At 38.7% G+C, this 20,981-nt stretch overlaps 1 protein-coding gene across 4 annotated transcripts in view; it reads left to right on the top strand.

Annotated features, from left to right (window-relative positions):
• The window catches only part of DYM (dymeclin), a 382,780-nt gene that overhangs the window by 149,685 nt on the left and 212,114 nt on the right, over window positions 1-20,981 (top strand). For all 4 annotated transcript variants that reach the window (XM_043889419.1, XM_043889417.1, XM_043889418.1 and 1 more), the window contains 2 exons: window positions 5,810-5,923; window positions 6,931-7,025. In XM_043889419.1, the coding sequence (XP_043745354.1) occupies window positions 5,810-5,923; window positions 6,931-7,025 (209 nt within the window). The remainder of the gene's footprint in view (window positions 1-5,809; window positions 5,924-6,930; window positions 7,026-20,981) is intronic.

Raw genomic sequence — 20,981 nt, 5'->3', positions numbered from 1 at the left:
TCATGGTAATGAAGTATCACATTTAGGAGAGTGGTTGCCAGAGGTTAGCTGTAGAGCTTTAGGTGCTTCACAAGTGAAAATATTAACATTTGCTAAAACTGGGTAATGGATACAGTGGTGTTCTCTAACCAGAATATTCAGTCAAGCTTTTTGAGTTGATGGAAATCCTCTGTAACTTCACTGTCCAATATAGCAAGCAGCACTTGAAATGTGGCCAGTGTGACTGACGAATTGAATTTTTAATTTTATTAAATTTTGATCTGTGGCTGGTGCTGCTGTGGTTGGTGCTGTGTTGGATACTGGTGCTCTGTACTTTTTAGTTAATAATATTCACTGATAGCTCAGTTGGTAAAAAATCCTCCTGCAATGGAGGAGATCCCAGTTTGAATCCTGGGTCGGAAAGATCCGCTGGAGAAGGGATAGGCTACCCACTCCAGTATTCTTGGGATTCCCTTGTGGCTCAGCTGGTAAAGAATCCACCTGCAGTGTGGGAGACCTGGGTTTGATCCCTAGGTTGGGAAGATCCCCTGGAGAAGGGAAAGGGCACCCGCTCCAGTATTCTGGCCTGGAGAAGTCCATGGACTGTATAGTCCATGGGGATGCAAAGAGTTGGACACGACTGAGTGACTTTCACTTACTTAACCAAAACATACATACATACGTAATTACTTATTTTTAAAAACATTTATATATTTATTTATTCTTGGCTGCAGCAGGTCTTCATTGCAGAACGTGGGAGTTTCATTGTGGTGCCTGGGCTTCTCTCTAGTGGTGGTGCACGGGCTTAGAAGCAAAGCATACATATATTTTTAAAAGAAACTGTGCAGTGGCTTCGCAGTTCTGCTTCCTAACAAATTCTTGGTGATGTGCTCATGAAGTCACTACGTACCACAAACAGAGTAGCCTAAAAGGAATTTTACAGGTATTTTTGTTTTCAAAATGAATGTGATTCCTAACTTAAGGTAATTAGTGTCAGGATACAAAGAGTATGGAAAATAGGGACTCCCTGTTTCTGAGTTTACTATAGTGACATTTTGGATAGTGAGGGCAAGGATCTATGTTGCAGCATTGTTTTTCACAGGGGAAAAACTGGAAATAACCTAAATTCCCATAACAGCAGAGTGGGAAAAAAAATGGGGCCTACTGGCCCAGGACTATCCAGTGTTGGGATGGAGTGAAGCAGAGGTGATGCTCAGCTGTTTACCTGCCATGGCACCAGAGAGAGCAGTCATCCAGCAAGAATGGCTCTCAGCTCTTTCGTCCTTTGTTCTCTGCTCTGCATTAATTGCCAAACCAGGAGGAGGTCCTGGGGGAGTGGCTGGGGGAAGCAGCTGTTTTACTAATTTAAATAGTATAGTATAGAAGTAGTTCATTAAAAAAAATTAGTACCATTAATACTAGATTGGCAAATATGATGAATATTCATTCTTCTTATATGTATCCATATAGAAGAGTTGCAAAGATGTATTGAGTGAAAAAATTATGATGCAAGCAGATATTAAGTGTATCAGTTTACTAGTGCTGCCATAGCAAACTGGGTGGCTTTATTAAAATTAACAGAAATTGATTGTTACTGTTCTGGAGACTAAAAGTCTAAGAGCGTGGTGTCAGCACGGCCGTGCTGTCTCTGAAGGACCTAAGGGAGGTGTTTCCTTGTCTCTTGTTATCCATCCTTGATGTTCTTTGGCTTGCAGCTGCATCCAGCCTCTCATCATGTGGTCTTTTCTCACGTGCCTGTCTTTCCTCTTCGTCTTATATGGACACCAGTCCTGTAGGATTTAGGGCCTACCCTAATCCAGTGTAATCTGTCTTGATTGTATCTACAAAGACCCTATTTCCAAATAAAGTCTCATTGACAGGTTCTGGGTGACACCAGTTTGGAGGACACTGTTCAGTGTGATACATTATGATGATGTTTATGTAAACTAGAAACTATACAAAGGAATGGGTGTGTGTGTGTGTACATGTGTGTCTGTGCATGTGCACATGTATCAGTTTACACATAAAGTATTTGAAATGGACTGGAAAGATATATTCCGAAATCAAGATAGTGGTTGTTCCTCTTTGGGGGAATAAAATGGAATTTTTATCTTAAAAAATAAAACATTAAGTGTTAATGTTAATAAAATGTTACTATCAATTGTGGGAGTATGGAAGTTAATTATTCTTTGTGTTTTTCTATGTCTAAATTTAATTTCTTGAAGAGGTGATATTATATATTACTATGTAATATTCTAGCCTGTGTAACATATGGAAGAAATATATTCAATAAAGACAAATATCTGGGGGAAAAGGCTGAAAAGAAACCAAACAATTATATATTTTTTGCGAAGAAAGATATTTCAGATCCTCCATGGCTTTTCTACATATTAATTGAGTTATTTTAGCATAAAATGATAAATAGATATAATGTGTAATCAAGGTGATAAATCTATAGATATTAAACTATATGAACATTGAATGTAAGAGATGAGGAATTTCTTTTATAAGAACCAAATAAATAGGTCAAGATCTACAGCTGGGTTACCAAGAAAATTGTCTGTATGCTGCCTATTATATATCAGTGTCCTGTGGGAAGCTGTGTGAGCTCTGTAACTAATTATTTTTCATTTTTCTTAGACACTACCAGAATTTCCAGACAATAATTTACTTTTCATAGTAAGAAAAGATGGACCTTTATGTAAATGCTAAATTGGATTTCTAATTTTCATAGTAACGTCATAAGTTTACTATGTGGATACTTACTAAATATTTACTGAACGTTGAATGAAAAAGACTACTTTTATTCAAAACACTTCTTCCATCCAGTTTTCTAATTGACACACACAGGCAGATGTTAAGAACCAGTGACCTCGGTTTCAAATAAGGGTGGCTTATGATAATTTATTTGTAAACACAGAAGCCAAAGGAGAAGAGAAACCAAACTATATTCAAGCGTGTGACCTTTTAAAAGACAGAGACTCCTCTCACTAGTTAAGCTGCCTGTTGAGTATCCTGGGTTAGTATTCCCCTGGAGACTTAGGGCTGTGGTTCCTAAACTTCTTGGTCTTTACACTTAAAAATAGTTGAGGACAGCAAATAATTTTTATGCAAAAAATCTTTATGTGGGTTATTGTTCTCTATGTTAAATGTATTAGGAATTAAAACTGACATTTAAAAAGTATTTGACTAGTTAATTTAGAAATAATTATTAGAATAAACCCATTACACGTTAGCATCAGTAACAGATTTTTATGAAAGTAACTGTTTTCCACAAACAAAAATTTAGTGAGAAGAGCAGCATTGTTTTACATTTTTGCAAATCTCTTTAATGAATTACCTTAACAGAGTCTTAGGTCTCCTTCTGTATTAAATTAATTGTGCTATTAGGCATGTTAGGTAGTCTTCAGAAAACTGAACTGTACACTCATGAGAGAATAAGAGTGAAAAGAAATGTCTTGGTATTAAAAAAGTAAAGTCGCTCAGTCGTGTCTGACTCTCTGCAACCCCTTGGACTGTAGCATGTCCAACTCTTTGCGGCCCCATGGACTGTAGCCCACCACATTCCTCCGTTCCTTCAAGAGTACTGGAGTGGGTTGCCATTTCCTTCTCCAGAAGATCTTCCCAACTCATGGATCAAACCTGGGTCTATTACTAATGTTTCTGTTTTTCTTCTACAGTCCTTCCTCAGTATAAGTGGGGACTGGATCCAGGGCCTGCCGTGGACATTCAAATCTGCAGATATTCAAGTCCCAAAAGTCAGCTGTCTGTATCCGTATCTGAGGATGCAACCACCTAATATGGAGGGCTGACTGTTACGCTTATTGAAAAAAATAACCCCGTATAAATGGACCCATGCAGTTCAAACCCATGTTGTTCAAGGGTCGATTGCAGTCTCTTCTTTCTAGAACTCTTATTAAGTATATTATGGATCTCCACATTTCTCTTATATTTTGTCTTTTTGCCTTTTATTGCTATTGTCTGAGGGGACGTCTGAGTTTTGTCTTTCAGATCACAGATTCTCTTTTCCATAGTGCCCATTCTGCTAATTCTTCTCTCTTAAGTTTCAGTCATCACTCTTTTTAACCTTCAGGGGCTTTTCTTCATTCTCTGATTCTCATTTTTCATAGTTGCCTGTTCTTATTTTGTGGTTACAGTATTCTGTCAGATCTCATCAAAGATACTGATTAGAATTTTTAAAAAGTTTCCCCAGCTTCTTAAATTATCTTTGTTTAATTGGGGGTCTGTTTGTTCTTGTCACTTTATTTACTTTTATTTGTTTCATGCAATATTATTTATAGTATTTATTTCATACAATATTAGCTTTCATATTTTTTATTTAGTAAATATAAAATATAAACCCAATAAATGTAAACATAATTGGAAAAAATAGTATAGTGAATTTCTATGGATTCATCAACATTCTTCTGTTCTTATTTCATATATCCACTCCACCCTCTCTGCCTTTTCTATTTTGACTAAAATAGATTTCTTACTCCTATAAAACATATATATATATAAAATTTCATTTGCAAATATTTAAATATCTCATGCCCATAAATGTGGGCATAAAAAAATAAATATAGCACCATTATCACATCCAACAAAATTGACAATATTTTATTGTGCCTGCTAATATTCAGTTTTCTTTAAAACGTCTTTCTTGAGTTGGTTGGTTTGAATCAGTTTCCAAAGAGTGCTTAATGCATTTAGTTCTTAACTCTTAATCTGCAACAGTGTTTTCCTCTGTCTCCATGCTACACCATTTATTTTTTATAGAAACTGGCTTGTTTATTTAGTAGAATTTCATACATTTGGCTTTGGCTGATTATATCATTGTGTTATTTATCATGTTTTTCAGTCCTCTGTATTTCATACTTACTGGCAGTTAGAACAGAGGCTTGATTGGATTCAGCTTATCTTTCAGATTACTGAATTTCTATGCTTTTTCTGTAGCTTCTTATTGTCCATTCATAGTTGTAAAAGAAAGTCAGACTCACTTGTTTTGAAAGGTGGGGGGGGGGTGTGCCTCCTTTTGGAAGATGTGGATGGTAAGAGTCCACTGCAGAGAGGGCAGGAATCAGCCAGAAGTCTTGTTCTTTTTCAGGTATAGATGGAAAGAATGTGGCACCTTGGCTCCATGTCAAGGAGAAAAGAAGTCAGGGTGACCTCAGAGGAAGAGGATGTTAGGGGAGTCCTGTGCCAGTTGAGCCTGTTGGGTTTTGTGGGTTTTGCCTTCTTCGCTGTGGCCCGGAATTGGCTGCTGTGTTGCCCAGTTTTTCTTTCTCTGTTGCATGGCCGTGGGACTACACCAGCTGAAGCTAGACAGCTCTTACTTACCGAGGCCTGGAGGCAAGCCCCAGAGCCGCCTGCTCTGAAGAGCCTGAGCAGAGCGTGGGCCCATCTCTTCTTGAAGACCTTGGCTAATTTACACTCTTGGTCTCTCCTTGACCCGGGGGTGCAGATTGTCTGTGGCTGTTGCGACAACTCTACTTTTCAAGACATTCCTTGGTTTTCTTATTTTTTGCTTTCAAATGAGTGACCTCTGACGGTTGTGCTGTCAGTCTTATCCTACGTATTGTACCTTTTTAGATATAGCTTCTATTTGTCTACTAACAAAATTGTCTGTTTTTCTTTTAATTTGAGAAGGAAGAAGAAGTAAATACATCACAGTTTTGCTATCTTGAACTGAAATTCTCATGATTTATTTTTATATACTATTTAACTCACCTTCAGAGCAAATCCATGGCTTATCAGAAATTGTAGACATGGATAATCCCTTCTTCCATAAAGCAATCATACTTACTTAAACTTTTCTTCCCCATTACAGATGTTAAAAAATATTACTTGGTATTCAGAACGGGTTTTAACTGAAATTTCACTGGGAAGTCTCCTGATACTGGTTGTAATAAGAACCATTCAGTACAACATGACAAGGACAAGAGTAAGTATCCCGTAGCTATTTTTCTACCTTTGTATATACAATGCAATGAAGACTATAGTTTAAAGCAGTCTCAATATTTAGAGTGCTAACATTCTCATGGAGTATGGTAGAAAAGTATAGATCAGTGTATATTCTCTGTATTATGATCCTAAGGTAATGTTTCTAGTGTCTGCATCTGAGTATTTCATAGGTTGTATGATCAGAGAGATTTTACATGGATAGAAAATAAGCGGTGTAGCTCCTTTGCCTCTGCCGAACTGATAAAACTGACTTAAGTTTAAGAAGTGGCAACAACAAACTTTAAGAAGATGCAGACACAAGAAAATATGAATTCAGATGGGACAGAAGCATAGAAAAAAAGAGAATATTTTAAAGAGTGAAAGGAAAATTTGAACTAGGTTGTATTTGGTATACCTTAGAGCAGATGTCAGCTCCAGCCACTAGAGAAGTATACAGAATTCATAGCTCAGGGAAATGGTCAAATTTACTGCACCATTTTTAGTTACTCCCTTCTGGGAGGCTGACGTAGATGCATGTCTGCAATCTTTTATCTGAAACTCTACATGTCCACAATCTTAATCTGAAGCTCTTGGGGCCACATGTGTGTTTTAGAATGGAGAATTTTTTTATTTTAGAAAGATAATTATAGTTCTTATGCTACACAATATGTAATCGTTAGGTTCTGGAGCCGCACACTGTAACTAGACGTTAATATTTCTGCAGTGAAATATTTCATTCTTCTCCAGGGTGGGCTTAATGAAGACCATAAATACCATCATCGTCTTTTGTGCCAGATGTTGCTTCCAAATTAGTGGTGAAAAAACTTTCTGCACTTTACGGGTTTTGGAATTAAAAGAAACGGATTGTGGGTATGAATTCTCTGAAATGAGTGACAGTTGACTTTCCACTCGCTTCTGGTTAACCTTGCTGAAAATGTCTAGAAGACCTGATGTGTGTTTTAAACTTCTGCTCTCTGATGTGTGTTCTAAACGTATGCTCTCTGGCAGGACAAGTACCTTCACACAAACTGTCTGGCGGCTTTAGCGAATATGTCTGCGCAGTTTCGTTCCCTCCATCAGTATGCTGCCCAGAGGATCGTCAGGTAAACACAGCTAAGAAAGAGATGCTGGTTTTGGCTTTTTGAAAAGAATACTATGGTGGTCCCTTTTAAACGGCTATCTAGGAGGAATATCACATTTTTCTACTTAATTTTTAATCACCTTCTTGTTTGGTTGAAAATACCTTGTTCTGCTTTGTTTTCTAACTCAGACTTTTTAATCAAAGTCAGTCGTATTTGCTTTCAACCTTTTTATAAAAATCTAGGTTTAAGCTTGTGTGATAGCCTTTTGCAGAGGAGCAGGTCTATTTCTTAATAATGCAAACTAAATCTTGATTCACATATTTGCTGAGCATCACTCTGCCCTTTTAAAAAGGAGTTATCTGCTTGTTTTAGAGAGTTTTTTTTCATAGCAGTTAACCATTTTATTATTTCCTGTTGCTGGAGAAGGAAATGGCAACCCATTCCAGTATTCTTGCCTGGGAAATCCCATGGACAGAAGAGCCTGGCGGGCTACAGTCCATGGAGTTGCAAAGAGTTGACATGACTGAAGCAACTAAGCATGCGTGCGTTGCTGCCGTAATGGACGACCACAGATGAGTGGCTTAGAACAGCACACATTGGATGGCAGAAACCACTGCAATATTGTAAAGTTATTAGCTTCCAATTAAATAAATGAATTAAAACACACATTTATTATACAATTCTGTAGGTTAGACATTCAACAGGGGTCTCACCAGGCTAGAATCAAGATATCAGGAGGGCTGCATCCTTTTCTGAAGGCCCTCGAGGAGAATCTCTTTCCTTGCCTTTTCCAGCTACCAGAAGCTGCCCACATTCCTTGGCTCATGGCCCCTTCCTGTGTTTTCAAAGCCAGCAACAGTATGTTGCTGAGTCCTCCTCACATCTCATCACTTCAGTGACCTCTTCTACTTTGAGGACTCTTGTGAATGCCTTGACCCTACCTGAATAATGTAGGGTGATCTATCCACCTCAAGATCCTCAGCTGAATCATAACTAGAGTCCCTTTTTCCTTGTAAGGTCAAATATTCATAGGTTCATGAAGGGTAGATGTGGACATTCTGAGGGAGCCATTACTCTACTTGTCAAACATCGCCAGACACTCCCATCCCTTCCCTAGTCTTTGCCAAAGACAATCTTTCAGGTTAGGAAAACTAATTAACAAGTCAATGAACAAATATCATTTGCAAGATTTAAAAATATGGGTACTTTTTCATCTTCAGGCAGGATGCTCAGTATTGTCCTTGCAACTGCCAAGCAGAACATTTGTTATGTATTCAGTGATACTAGATCCTTTCTTTTAATTCTTGATTTTGAGGCAGTGCAGCCCTGATGATTACTTATGTTCCAGTCATTGGTGATTATCACAACTCCATGTCACTTTTAAACTCAGATCTCACTTTCCATCCTTTGGTTAGAGACAGTTATTGACCTGGGCTCATTTTTAATAATTAGTCATAATTAACTTATGTTCTTAGTCTATTTGTCTTCAGAATTTAGCACAAGATAATTTTCTTTGACTCACTGTTTTAATAGTACACTATTTTGAATTTTATTTTATTTTTTTGGTTTGTACTTGAGAGATTGTCCATTTGACTGACTTTGGATTCAACTTTGGAGCTCAACTTTCTGTGCTGACTAACGTAGAAAGCCAATGGTATTTGGAGAAATAAGAAATGTCATTAAATTTGTGATTTGCGAATATTTATATCAAGTTTATTATCATTAAGGAGTAGTGCTTTAATTCATTTTACTGGGGCTGTTTTTTTTTTTTTAGTATTTAGTGCATAACTGTGTTAGGCAGTGCAAAGGATATCAAAATTAGTTATAAGAATTCCTACCCTTACATAGCTTGTAATTCAGTAGCCAAGATAAGACAGAAAACCAACATATGTTAAATTCCAACAGAATGTAGTAAATATTAGAGTGCAAAGAAAAATCTCTGCAATGAGTGTGAGGGGTTGGTTCAGAGAATGGTGAGGTCACATCTCACTAAAAAATTGGGCAAAGTAAATAGAGAGGGACAGCTCTAGAGTCTGCCCTGATAGGGGAAAGTATCAACCAAACAACCCAAAACAAGAGGTGAGAGAGCATGGTTTACATTTAGAAGATAACCACTTAATTCATTTGGTGTGTTGTGGACCGGTGCAGGGATTATAGGAGAGAAGCTTGGAAGAACCAGCTGGGTCCTTCTTGCGGAGGGGTTTGGATTGCTATTGCTATTGCTATTGGATTCACAGTTCAGGATAATGGAAGGAATAGAAAGAAAAGAAGGTCTCATTTTCTGTACCAACAAAAAAACAAAACAAGAAAGTCAATGAATGAGTTGTAAATGGATTTGAAAAGAAAGACTTTAAATGTGTAGAGTTATCAGTGTTAGCAGCTGATGTCGGTCTGTTGTGTGTTACACCGAAGGCCGTGCAGTTCTCACGGTTCCCCAGTGTGGTCAGTGCTTCTGGTTCAGGTGCCACAGTGGAGTAGCTAGACCAGAGCATCTGTATCATGTTGGAGGGAACTTGTTAAAAAGGCAGAGAGTTGGCCCAACTTCAGATCTGTTGAATCAGAACCTTCCATTTCCACAAGATCCCTGAATGGCTTGCTCATGCCTTAAAGTTTGGAAAGTACTTTGAGTTTGGGCTTGGAAATAAGATTTAGTTCCTTAGGAAACACTTGTCTTGAATTGGAAGTGGGAGCAAGATTTTTTTGTATCTTGAGGAAACTCATTCTCTACTAAATGTTTGTGTTTAGGATATAAAATTGTAAAGTATAATAAGGAATGCATAACCCAAAACTGTTTAGATACACAGGAGATTTATTACAGCAGCACAGCTCAAGACCCACCAGATGCTATAGCAGCTCCTTCAAGTGAGAAGTCATTAGTTTTCACATTTACGTTTCCTAAATCTTTTTTTAGGAAGAGACTGCACAGTTTATCCATCGTTTGCAAAACCTAGAGGAGTCAGTATTTCATGTGCTCATCAACAAAATGCAAAACAGAAAGACGTGTTTCATTGCTGTGAAAGTTAGATGTGAATAAAGCTTTAAAAAGTCTTCTTAGCCAGACATAAATATATGGAATGATTTCATATGGTATCTAAGGTGTTGTTTCATGTTAAATGACACTGTGTCTTCCACAAATCCTTGGTATTCTAGAGAAACTGCAAACATACATGGTATGGGTATTGCTCACCTGTGAAATTTTTTGAAAGTACTGTGAGTGTGGATATTCGATATGATCATTATTTGAAACTGTAGGGTTATTAACTCAGTTAAAATATTGATGTGGAGTAGATTATATGCAAGAGATTGTTGTGAGTTACAAATACATTATCATGTACTTCTTGCCCTTAAGACTTTCCCTGTTGCCTCTCTCGTCCCATCACCTCCTCCCCCACGGCTCCTTCCTCTGGCTCCTCCAGCTTTGGCCCCTGGTAGCTCAGCTGGTAAAGAATCCGCCTGCAATGCAGGAGACCCCAGTTCAATTCTTGGGTTGGGAAGATCCCCTGGAGAAAGGATAGGCTACCTGTTCCAGTATTCTTGGGCTTCCCTAGCGGCTCAGATGGTAAAGAATCCACCTGCAATATGGGAGATCTGGGTTTGATCCCTGGGTTGGGAAGATCTCCTGGAGGAGGACATGGCAACCGACTCCAGTTTTCTTGCCTGGAGAATCCCCATGGACAGAGCAGCCTGTCAGGCTACAGTCCATGAGGTCGCAAAGAGTCGGACACGACTGAGTGACTAACACACGCATACTTTTTTCCAGTATTTCATATTGGGTTCTTCTCTCTTTGCTCATTTTTCTTGGGAGTTCACATCTGTGCCTGTGACTTTACCTACTGTGCGCTTTTATACTGAAAACCATCCAGATCTACATTTATAATCCTAGTCTTTTTCTCTTTTTTCCTGAGGCAGGCAGTATAGGGTAGCAGTTAAGAGCACAGACTCTGAGTTTGGGACCTCAGCTTCAAAACTGACTAGCTATGGAATCTTGGAGAAGTTACTTCATGGGGTGACAGTAGTTGCTATCTCAATGAATATTTGTAAAGTGATGCGTAGTGTTCACCATGTTAAGTGTTGGTCACATTAACCCTAGCTCTTCTAACTTTGCTACTTGGATGTTCCATACTTTTGTCAGACTTTTATTATGTTTAAAACAAAATTCATTTTTGAACGTGCTCTTTCTGTTAAATTCCCTATCCAAGATAATGTCCCTCACTGCAGCCATCTAAATTGCCAAGTCAGAGACCTACAAATAATTCTGTAGGATTTATTTCTTCTCGTCAAATGCTCTATCTAACTGGGCCCTGGCATTCTTAACTCTACCTTTGTAGCTTGCCTTTATGCCCTTTTTTCTGGTTTACCCTGTCTTGGTTCATGTGTTTATCATCTTTATCCCAAGCTAGTTCTTTAGTTGGCCTTGTCCTTTTGCTTCCCTCCCAGCTCCTCTACAGTTGATCTCTGCAGTGCTCCATTCATTTGAAAAGCAAATCTGATTTGCTTCCTATGCTTAAAATCCTTAAGTGGCTTCCTGTTGCCAGCTGGTAAAAATTCAGCCTCCTCAAAGTCATGGCTCTCAGACACAGGTAGTTTTTGCCCTCAGGGCACATCGGGCAATGTTGAGAGTCAAGGTGTTTTTGTTGTTGTTTCGTTTTCTTGCTATTTTGTTTTTTCTGTAGGCACAACTGGGGAGGAGGTTGCTACTGACATCTAGTGGGTAGAGGCCAGGGATATTGCCAGATATCCTGTAATACACTTGACAGCAAAGAACTGTCTATCCCCAACTGTCAGAAGTGGTGGGGCTGAGCAGCCTTGTCCTAGAGTGACGTGATCTGAGCCCTGCCCTTTGCTTTGTTAAAAAATTATTTATTTATTTATTTAGCAGCACTGGGTCTTCCCTGGGCTTTTCTGGTGGCTTAGCTGGTGAAGATCCTGCCTGCAATGTGGGAGACGTGGGTTTGATCCCTGGTTTGGGAAGATCCCCTGAAGAAGGGAACGGCTGCCTACTCCAGTATTCTGGCCTGGAGAATTTCATGGACTGTATAGTCCATGAGGTTGCAAAGAGTTGGACATGACTGAGTGGCTTTCCCCAGGTCTTAGTTGTGACATGTGCACTGTTAGTTGTTTTCATGTGGGATCTAGTTCCCTGACCAGGCATCAAACCTAGGCCCCCTGTGTTGGGAGCATGAACTGTTAGCCACTGGACCAGCAGGGAGTCGCCTGCCCTTTGCTCTTCATCTTCTATTGATACTTGATGCTTAGCCCTCTGTCCTTACTGAATCATTATAGTTCCCTCCTCTCTCATAGTTGCACTCTTGTGTCTGGATAATTGTGGTCTGGTATTAGAAAGAAGTTGAGGCAGTTCCTGGTGTCACCTCTTCTTTCTGTAGGTTCTTTCCCACCAAGTTCCTTGCCCTCTCTTCTGTTTTATCTTGAACTTGCAGTGGTCAGGTGCCCTCCACTGCCACCACCAATACAGCTCCTAGGCCTTTTTTTTCTTCAGACCCACCTATCCTGCTGTTTATTTCTTTGTAGCAGTCTAGCAATCACATTGGAGAAGGCAATGGCACCCCACCCCAGTACTCTTGCCTGGAAAATCCCATGGATGGAGGAGCCTGGTAGGCTGCAGTCCATGGGGTCGCGAAGAGTCGGACACGACTGAGTGACTTCACTTTCATTTTTCACTTTCATGCACTGGAGAAGGAAATGGTAACCCACTCCAGTGTTCTTGCCTGGAGAATCCCAGGGACGGGGGAGCCTGGTGGGCTGCCGTCTTATCGGGTCGCACAGACTCGGACACGACTGAAGTGACTTAGCAGCAGCAGCAGCAATCACCCAATCAGTTTCTGGTCTGGGAGCTAGTTTCTAAGGTAGAAATGGAGAGGAAAGGGGCCAGGGAAAGGAAAAAGTCACATGTTAGAAAATATGGATTCTCACAGAGTAGAGTGTCGGGGAGAGAGAACTTAAGAGTCTTGACCTGGCCGGTGTAGGTCCTTGTGACTCACGGAGCTGGCCCAAGTTGTAAGTCTTGTTGCTTAAGCAGAGTAGTAATTACTGGGGGTAAAGGATCTGTCTTGGATTTCTTTGGATCACTTTACGAGAGTAGCTGTCAGTAGGCACACAAGAGGATTTTAATAAATAGCTAGGGACTGATTCTTAGAAGATGGGCTGGCATCCTGAATTTAAAGCTTAATTCTGGCACTCATCATTCTGAGACTTCATCTAAATTGATTCATCCCATTTTGCAGGTATTTGCTGCTGCTTGAAACCTGTGAAGTTAATGACAAAATCTATCACTGAAACCTTTATGGTCTTTTAAATTTCCTGAGAATAAAATAATATAAAACATAGAGTAGATTGTAATTGAAACTATTTAGTTAGAGCAGTACAGTGCTGTTGGGATATTTTTGGTAAAATCTGATCATGTAATTAAAAAATTTTTTTAATTCTTAGTCCATAATTTATGCCTCCTTTTCTTACTGTAAACACCCACTAGCAGTAAACACGTACTCTTCAGATTTTAACCAAATTCACTGCTTTCCGTCTTTTCTTTGTCTAGCCCAGGTTGGCAGTTTTTGTAAGATAGTATATATATGTGTGTGTGTATATATATATATAACTCAGCTTTTTTTGAAGACTACAAAAAGCATAGGTTGACTTATTTAACGCTGGGTGGTTAGTTCCTCTGTTTTCAACAAATTTAGATCTTTTAGAATAGTCGATGGAGTCAAAGAAAGTTGGAAAATTTGCTTTTAAATACCCTCTAGTATTAGGTTACCATCTTAGGCTTCCTCACTTTTGTCCCCACTCATTTAAGTCTTCAGGAGTTGTTTTTTGTTTTTTTTCTGAACCAACTAATACATTGAACTGGAAACATACAAGAGAATGTTAAGGAGCAAAATGGACTTTTTGTTGTTGGGATGCATTTATATTATACAACATAAAATATTCAGATATACAGTAACACTGGTTGTTTCTTCTGATTTTGGTGTTTCAGGAATGCTGTTTTATTTTAAAATATAAGATCCCTTTGATGGTGAATTCATACCTGTCACCTGTAGTGTCTCATTACTTGTCTCTCTTTTGTTAAACTTAGGACTCGTGAAAGTCTGGAGGCTTATATAATTTAGGGTGTTGGTGTTGCACAGCTGATAAGTGCTAACACAAGTTTGTCCAGATTAAAAGCCCATGCTCATTCCCCAGCACTTCATGGAAAGACTGGCAGAACATTTATTAATGAGAGTAACTCACCTACCATGGGACCATTGACCCAAACCCTCTGGGGGTTCTGAAACAGATGGTTCTCTGTAGTCTCGGGTGGACGAGCCCTTGGTTATTCCATTTGCTGCTCTCAAACTCTCGTTCCAGCTTCCTTATATAGCTAAGTCCTTGAGGTTATAGTAGCAAAGACTGGAGGGTCTTTTCCCCATCCTCCCCTTCCTTTTCTCTCTTTCTCTCTTTCTTACTTGAACTGGATAATTGAGAAAGGTATGGATGTGTCAGGTCTTGAAATGCATAGTATATGAGTATATGGATATGTTCCTGGAAAATAAACATGGAAAGGACAAGAACTGTGTATCTTTCAGTCTGAAATGTTTAATGTTTTTCTTACATCTAATCCTTGATGTTAGATTTTACTTGCAGTTTAGTAAGTATGTATTGAGCTTTTGCTACATACCTACCACTGCCAAGGTCTTCTTTAGTTTCGTATTTGTTTACATTTTAATTTCAAACTAATGCCATTCATTGTATCTAGAAATTAAGTGTTACAGTCATATTGGTTTTATTTTTTAAAACTTAATTCAGTTTCAGCCTCATACCATTATCTGATTTCATTGTAGTCAGGAAATTGTTTCTTTAGGGAAGATTATCTAATATTAAGAGTTATAACAAATAGTAAAATCTTGGTAAGTTGTTTAACTTCTGTTTTCCATCTCTAAGATGATATATGATACCTACTTTGTTGTAGTGTTGTCAGATTAATAATTGGCTTATAAAATCTTTTGTAGCTCTTCTTTATGATAACATTTTGAAGTCATTTTAGTCTAAAAATAAATCTACATAGCTTTCGTACAAAAAATTTCTTGCTTTCTGTTAATATCCCTAGATTCTGATTCCTTTCCCAAAGGATCATCAAATTGAGGGAAATATTTGGGAAAAATAGACAGTGAAGACCTCATTGAATATAGATAGGACGTTTTTGTTTTGTTTTTCAGATGGGTTAAATGATAGTATTTTATTTTGGATTGGTAGGAGATCTGAGCAGTGGTTTTGCAGTGTATTTCTTTTAAACTTATGTGATTTATTTTTTAAAAGACAGAATTAACTTGTTCTAGCCCAGTGCCTGGGCCATAAAGTAGTTCCAGTTTCTCCATTGCTTTGATCTTTGCTCATCCTTGTTTGCTCTTGGCAAAGCAGTAGCCAGAAAAGGAAGGAGAGGAATGTTTTGCCTTAAAAATCTGGCTTCCTGCACTTCCTACAGCCAGTGGTACTTTGAAGGTAGCTACATTTTTTAAGAAAAGCTGTGACATGGTTTGCTTTTCATTTTAGCCCTTTCTTTAGAAGTTAAATTGAGAGCATTTAGACAGCTCCCAGTTGAAAACTTGTAAGTTTCCAATAGAAAATGTCTTACTGTTCAGAGATTCCTACCATCATACAGCGTAGCATCTTGGTAGATTTGAGGGGACATGTAAAAAGTTTGTAACTGAATGTTTAAGCTTCAGTTTAGACTGCTGCACATTCAAAATGTCAGTTTTTAAAGAAGCATCTCATAACATTCATCTGAATTTTGATTTCTTTTAAGTAAAATTTGATCTTTGTGGACAAAATTGTCACATGGGAAGTTAAACATTAGAATAATTTGCATAACGCTTTATAAAATGTTGCAGTCACATTACAGAGGTAATGGGAGAGTTCAGACTTTGTTCTCTTAGCCTAGAACTGTCTACCCCACCGTTCCTGTCTACTACTGTGAAGGATCGGAGATTCTTATTCTAGCTTCAGGTTAACAAATGAGCCATCACAGTTTTGTGAGTCCTGGTAGAGACTCAAGATTTCATGAGTGAGTCAGAGACAAAGGACAGTTTATTGCTCACAGTAGTGTGAGTATCCTCATTTTCTCGTGAGGTTCCCCATGCTTACAGAGCAACGTGACCAGGGTCAGGTGACATGTGCACATGTAGTGGTTTGCATTACAGTAGAGAACCCTGAGCTTAGGAAAGTGAAAGTCGCTCAGTCCTGTCTGACTCTTTGCAACCCCATGGACTATACAGTCCATGGGATTCTCCAGGCCAGAATACTGGAGTGGGTAGCCTTTCCCTTCTCCAGGGGATCTTCCTGACCCAGGAATCCAACCGGGATCTCCTGCGTTGCAGGCGGATTCTTTACCAACTGAGCTATGAGAGTTTAGGAAACCCCATCTTTTATAATAGGTTGCAAGCAAACCTGTGCAAACTTTGCTTTGGATGGAGACACCCTTAAAATATTTGATAGCAGCAAACTGCCCTCTGTTTTTGAGGGTATCATTATTTCTACTTTCTGTGTCTGTTCACTCTACAAAGTCCATGAAAAGAAAACCCAGAGCACCAGGCTGTTAATGCCTCTGCTTACAAGATGTGCAGAAACATCAGAGAACTGCGGGGAACTCTTCCCCTGTAGTCTTAGTGCCTAGTTATGCCTTTCTGTTGCCAATTGGAAAAATCTGTCATCAGGTCATTAGGTAGTTTAGTTGATCCTGTTGTAGCTTTTATATCTCACTTGCTAATACATTGGCTTTATGTATCTAAGGAGCAGTAAAGGACTGCCTGGCCTCCCTAGCCTCTGGGTTGTCTATGTGTCACAGTGAATCTCCAGCTCTGGAGTTAGTGTCATGAATGCAGCCCTTAAAACCTTGTTTCTGAGTGGCTTTGACATTACCCAAATATTTTGGTATTAAACACAAATCATGAAATTTTATATTTGGAAGGACCTTTAAAGAACATCTAAGAGAAGTTTGCACATTTTACATGCGGTGTATTGACACCTAGATTTATTATGTGACTAGTGTTGGTGAACACTACTGCAGAAGCAGATGGAGCAATCAGGCCTCCGGCTCCTTGCCTAGTGTTCCTCCCAGAACAAAAGAGAAAAAAGGTGTATGTTCATGCACACATATTTCCCTCCTTCCCCATATGCACATAGTTGTGATACCTGATACGCTGATAATGCTAAGGTCAGGTTAGAGAAATAAAAATGACTTACTGAAGCCTTTTCCTTCTTGATGAATTGCATGTGCTTCATGGACTTTGTTAAAAAGCATTTTCTAAGACAAAACAAACCCAAGGGTTGTGCTAAGAGGAGAACTGAGAGTAAACAGAAGGGTAAGAGATTTAAAACGACTCGTGTTCAATATAAATACACGGAGAATCGGATATATTGTACTTGAGCCAGTGACCCACAAGGGAAGGGAGAATGTGGCTTTAGGGCAAATGGAAGGATAGCTGGGAAAAGGCAGATACTGCAGAGGTAGGTAAATATTCCCCACCACCAATCACGATGAGTACTCTGAGCATTTAACATTTGTTTATTCGCTTAATGGGCCTCAATTTCCTCATTTACAAAACGGGAATATCCTCCTAGGACTGCCATGAGGAATAAATGGGTTATTATGCCTAAAGCACTTAGAATATATTGTCTTTTCAGTAGCAGTCATTTAGGAGTTACCAGAAGGAAAAAATTCTTTCTTGTTAGAGAACAGACAGCGCCACGTCTTGCTTATGGTGGCTCAGTAGGTATTGGAATGAATGATGAAATTCTGACACTGATTGGATTTAAAGGAAATAGTTAAAATCTTTGGCTCTAGGTGAGGAGAAAACAACATGCCATATAGACCACTGTTGTTATTTTTGTTTTTATTTATTTATTTTTGTACAGCTGGTAACTGCCATATGCTACACACTGGGCCCTATACATGTTATTTGTGTTATGTGATGATACATGTACTGTTATTTTCATTGGATAGTGAAGAAACTTAAGTTTCAGACAAGTAGTTAGTTTATGGCCACCTTGCTGAACAGTGAGAATACTGGGATTTAAGCCTTTTTCTCTCCTCCACCGCAATACTGTACTACCTCCCATTGTCAAGTGCTTCTTATAAATGAAGCTTTAAACTAAAAGCATGCAAATAATTTGTGTACAAGGTATTTTAATATCACATCCTGTCCTGGGTAAGTTATTTTCTATCTTTCTAAGCATGTGATCCCCTTGTTGATGTATTTTTAAAAAATTGTTGACTTTTAGTGACTGAGAAGAGTCCAGGGTGAATGAGGGGGATCTGAGACTCTTTGTAGTACTGTAGCAGCTTTTCTCAGTTGGGTTTCCGTGAGGGAGTCCAGCCCTGTGGAGAATGAGATGAGTGAGTTTGCTCAGTTCTTCCAAGGATGGCACACAGACAACACCTTCCTAAACATGTAGGAGAGAGGTTGATTGATTAACCAAACTCACACCTTCTTAGGAATTCTGGTTGAAGAGGATCTGAAGGGCTTTTTCAGTTTGAGACCCACAAGTTAAGATAAACTACTGTAGGAACCCAATATGACACTCCTGTTAAATTTTTCCATCGTAACTACCAGGAGTGCTTGTTTTCTTACCTTCATTAGTCAAACATAAACATCATACTGAAGCCCAGGAACATTTGTATATTATTCACTTCATGAACTTTCATGCACTCAGTAGTCCTAGAAATTCAGAAGTGTACATAACCCTGTCATTATTTACTACTTAAGCATAGTCATGGGACCTTTGTATATAAGGTAGTTCAGAGACCTTCATATCATTACAGGTTTTCCATTTAGAGTCACTTAGTCGTAAATAAATTACTGAGATTCTAAATGTACCCTTTGAGAGACTAGAGTAACTGCTTCTAATAATGTTTTCTTCATGGAGTATTTTATGACATGATTGTGATTTTTTAAAAATCATTTAGTCGTTTATCAAATATTTTCTACGTCTGCTTTGTGTTAGACATTGCTGGTCATGGGAGATTCATGTCATATATTTGTGCTCTGCTTTCAAAGAGTTTCTAATCTGGCCAAGGCAGTGGATTAATAACCACAGGGCAGCATAAGAAGTGCGCTGATGACAGGGTGACAGGGGAGAAAGCAGACAGCTTTCTGACCTGACTACCACTGCGGCCTTCCCCAGTTAGGTGATGCTCAAGTTTCCCTGCTTTTATACCGGTGATAAGGGAGGTGGTTCTTTTCTCCCACTGTCTTGCTCTCCTAGGTTAAGATTTCATTTATATAAATACGGTTCCCTTTTAGCTAGTTACAGAAAAGCTCACAAAACTTAACTTCAACTAACTTGATTCCTAGAGGAAGCTCATAAAGTTTTTTTAAAATATGTATTAAAATAAAAGCAATTGCTGCATAAGCTCTCTGGAAAGCTGACCTTAGAGCAACTTTATTTTCCTATTCTGAAAACTTTTCAAGTTTTCTGCTATAGTTGTCAGATTATTGAAATACTCATATGACTTTAAAATTTGATGTGACTGAAGATGCAGATAAGATCAGCGCTTCCCAGATGGAGTGGGATGGGAAGTGGCAAGGAAAGCGTGTGCTGTGTGTTGTTGCGGAAAATGCACGCGTATAGAAAGGGACTCGCTGAACCTGTGAATTTGTAGATTATCAAGTTAGCTAGAGTCAGTGGACAAAGTTTTAAAACTTTTCAAATAAGTGATCAGGTTTTTCCTTTTTAGCTTGGAACTTCAAAATGTATTTACAGAGAATACTATAATGAATCTTTAGGTTCCCATTCAACAAATACATTGATTCATGACTGGCATTATTTTGTTTATGTCTCTACCTTTTCCTCCTTTGTATTGAAGCAGTTTCTGACAGTTCACCTAGTAAAACTGCATTGTTTTAAAGGATGAGTTTTTAATGAACATCTATTATGATTTGATCCCTCCTCAAGTGGTAGAGAGAAAAATAAAATCATTGTCACCACTGTCATTCAGATACGGACATTAGTCATATTTTTGGTGCTTAGTCACTTAGAATCCTGTTTAGTTTAGAACTTACCACACAGTGCTTGTCATTGTTATTTGGAGACTCTCCAAGTGTGACTATAACCCTGTGTGTGGTACATACTTTCTGTTTCATAGGTGAGGAAACATGTTCAGGATCAGATACCTCAGAGGGTAACAGAGCTGAAATCGGAATCCTTGAGTGGCCCTAGCCTAAAAGTGTTATTTCTTCTCCTTATGGCAGACCTGACATTGATAAATACTGAAAAGGAAAAACAGATGTCAACACTTTAAACCCAAGTTCTCCAGTTATGAATGAGTGGAATGTCTACTGTCTAGAGTTCCTACAGTCTTTTTTTTCTTGAATGACACCAGTGTGGAGGTTCTCAATGTTTCCTTCACATACCACAGAGGTGCCATGGATCTAAACCATTCTTTATAATAAGACATCCTGTGCCATTTCCACTGTGCTGACATTTGCACCAGTGTTATAAAAATACTGGTGCCTTAGCATAAATCAAGGCAGTGGCACCAGACTATACTGGGAATCACTGTATTTTCCACAGTCACACATTTGCAGGTGATAAAGAAAGCCACAACAGTAAAGATGATTAGTTGTGATAAATCTTGACGCTTGAGCCCATGTCTTTGTAATATTTTATGTGATGAAATGAAGTTCACATGAAAACTTGTCCATTGCATACTGAACTACAGTGATCATGTGTGTGATGGAGCTGTGAGCTGGACCAGCCCTTTTTTTTTTTTTAATAGTATACCATTTTCCCGTGAAAGAACAAGTGACAATCTGTGGTTATTTAGACTTGGCAGACATTTTCTTGAAAATTAATAAAAGGAGCCTGTCACTTCAAGAAGACAACCTCCAGTGTTGGTTGCCAGTGATAAAAGTGGAACTTACAAGCAAAAATAGAATTTTAAAAAACTTGTTTTAGCACCACGAGTTTGACAGCTTCCCAATAATT

The sequence above is a fragment of the Cervus elaphus genome, chromosome 27 (assembly GCF_910594005.1).
Source record: "Cervus elaphus chromosome 27, mCerEla1.1, whole genome shotgun sequence".
Classification (NCBI taxonomy): Eukaryota; Metazoa; Chordata; class Mammalia; order Artiodactyla; family Cervidae; genus Cervus; species Cervus elaphus.
This window is presented reverse-complemented; position numbering and strand designations above follow the sequence as displayed.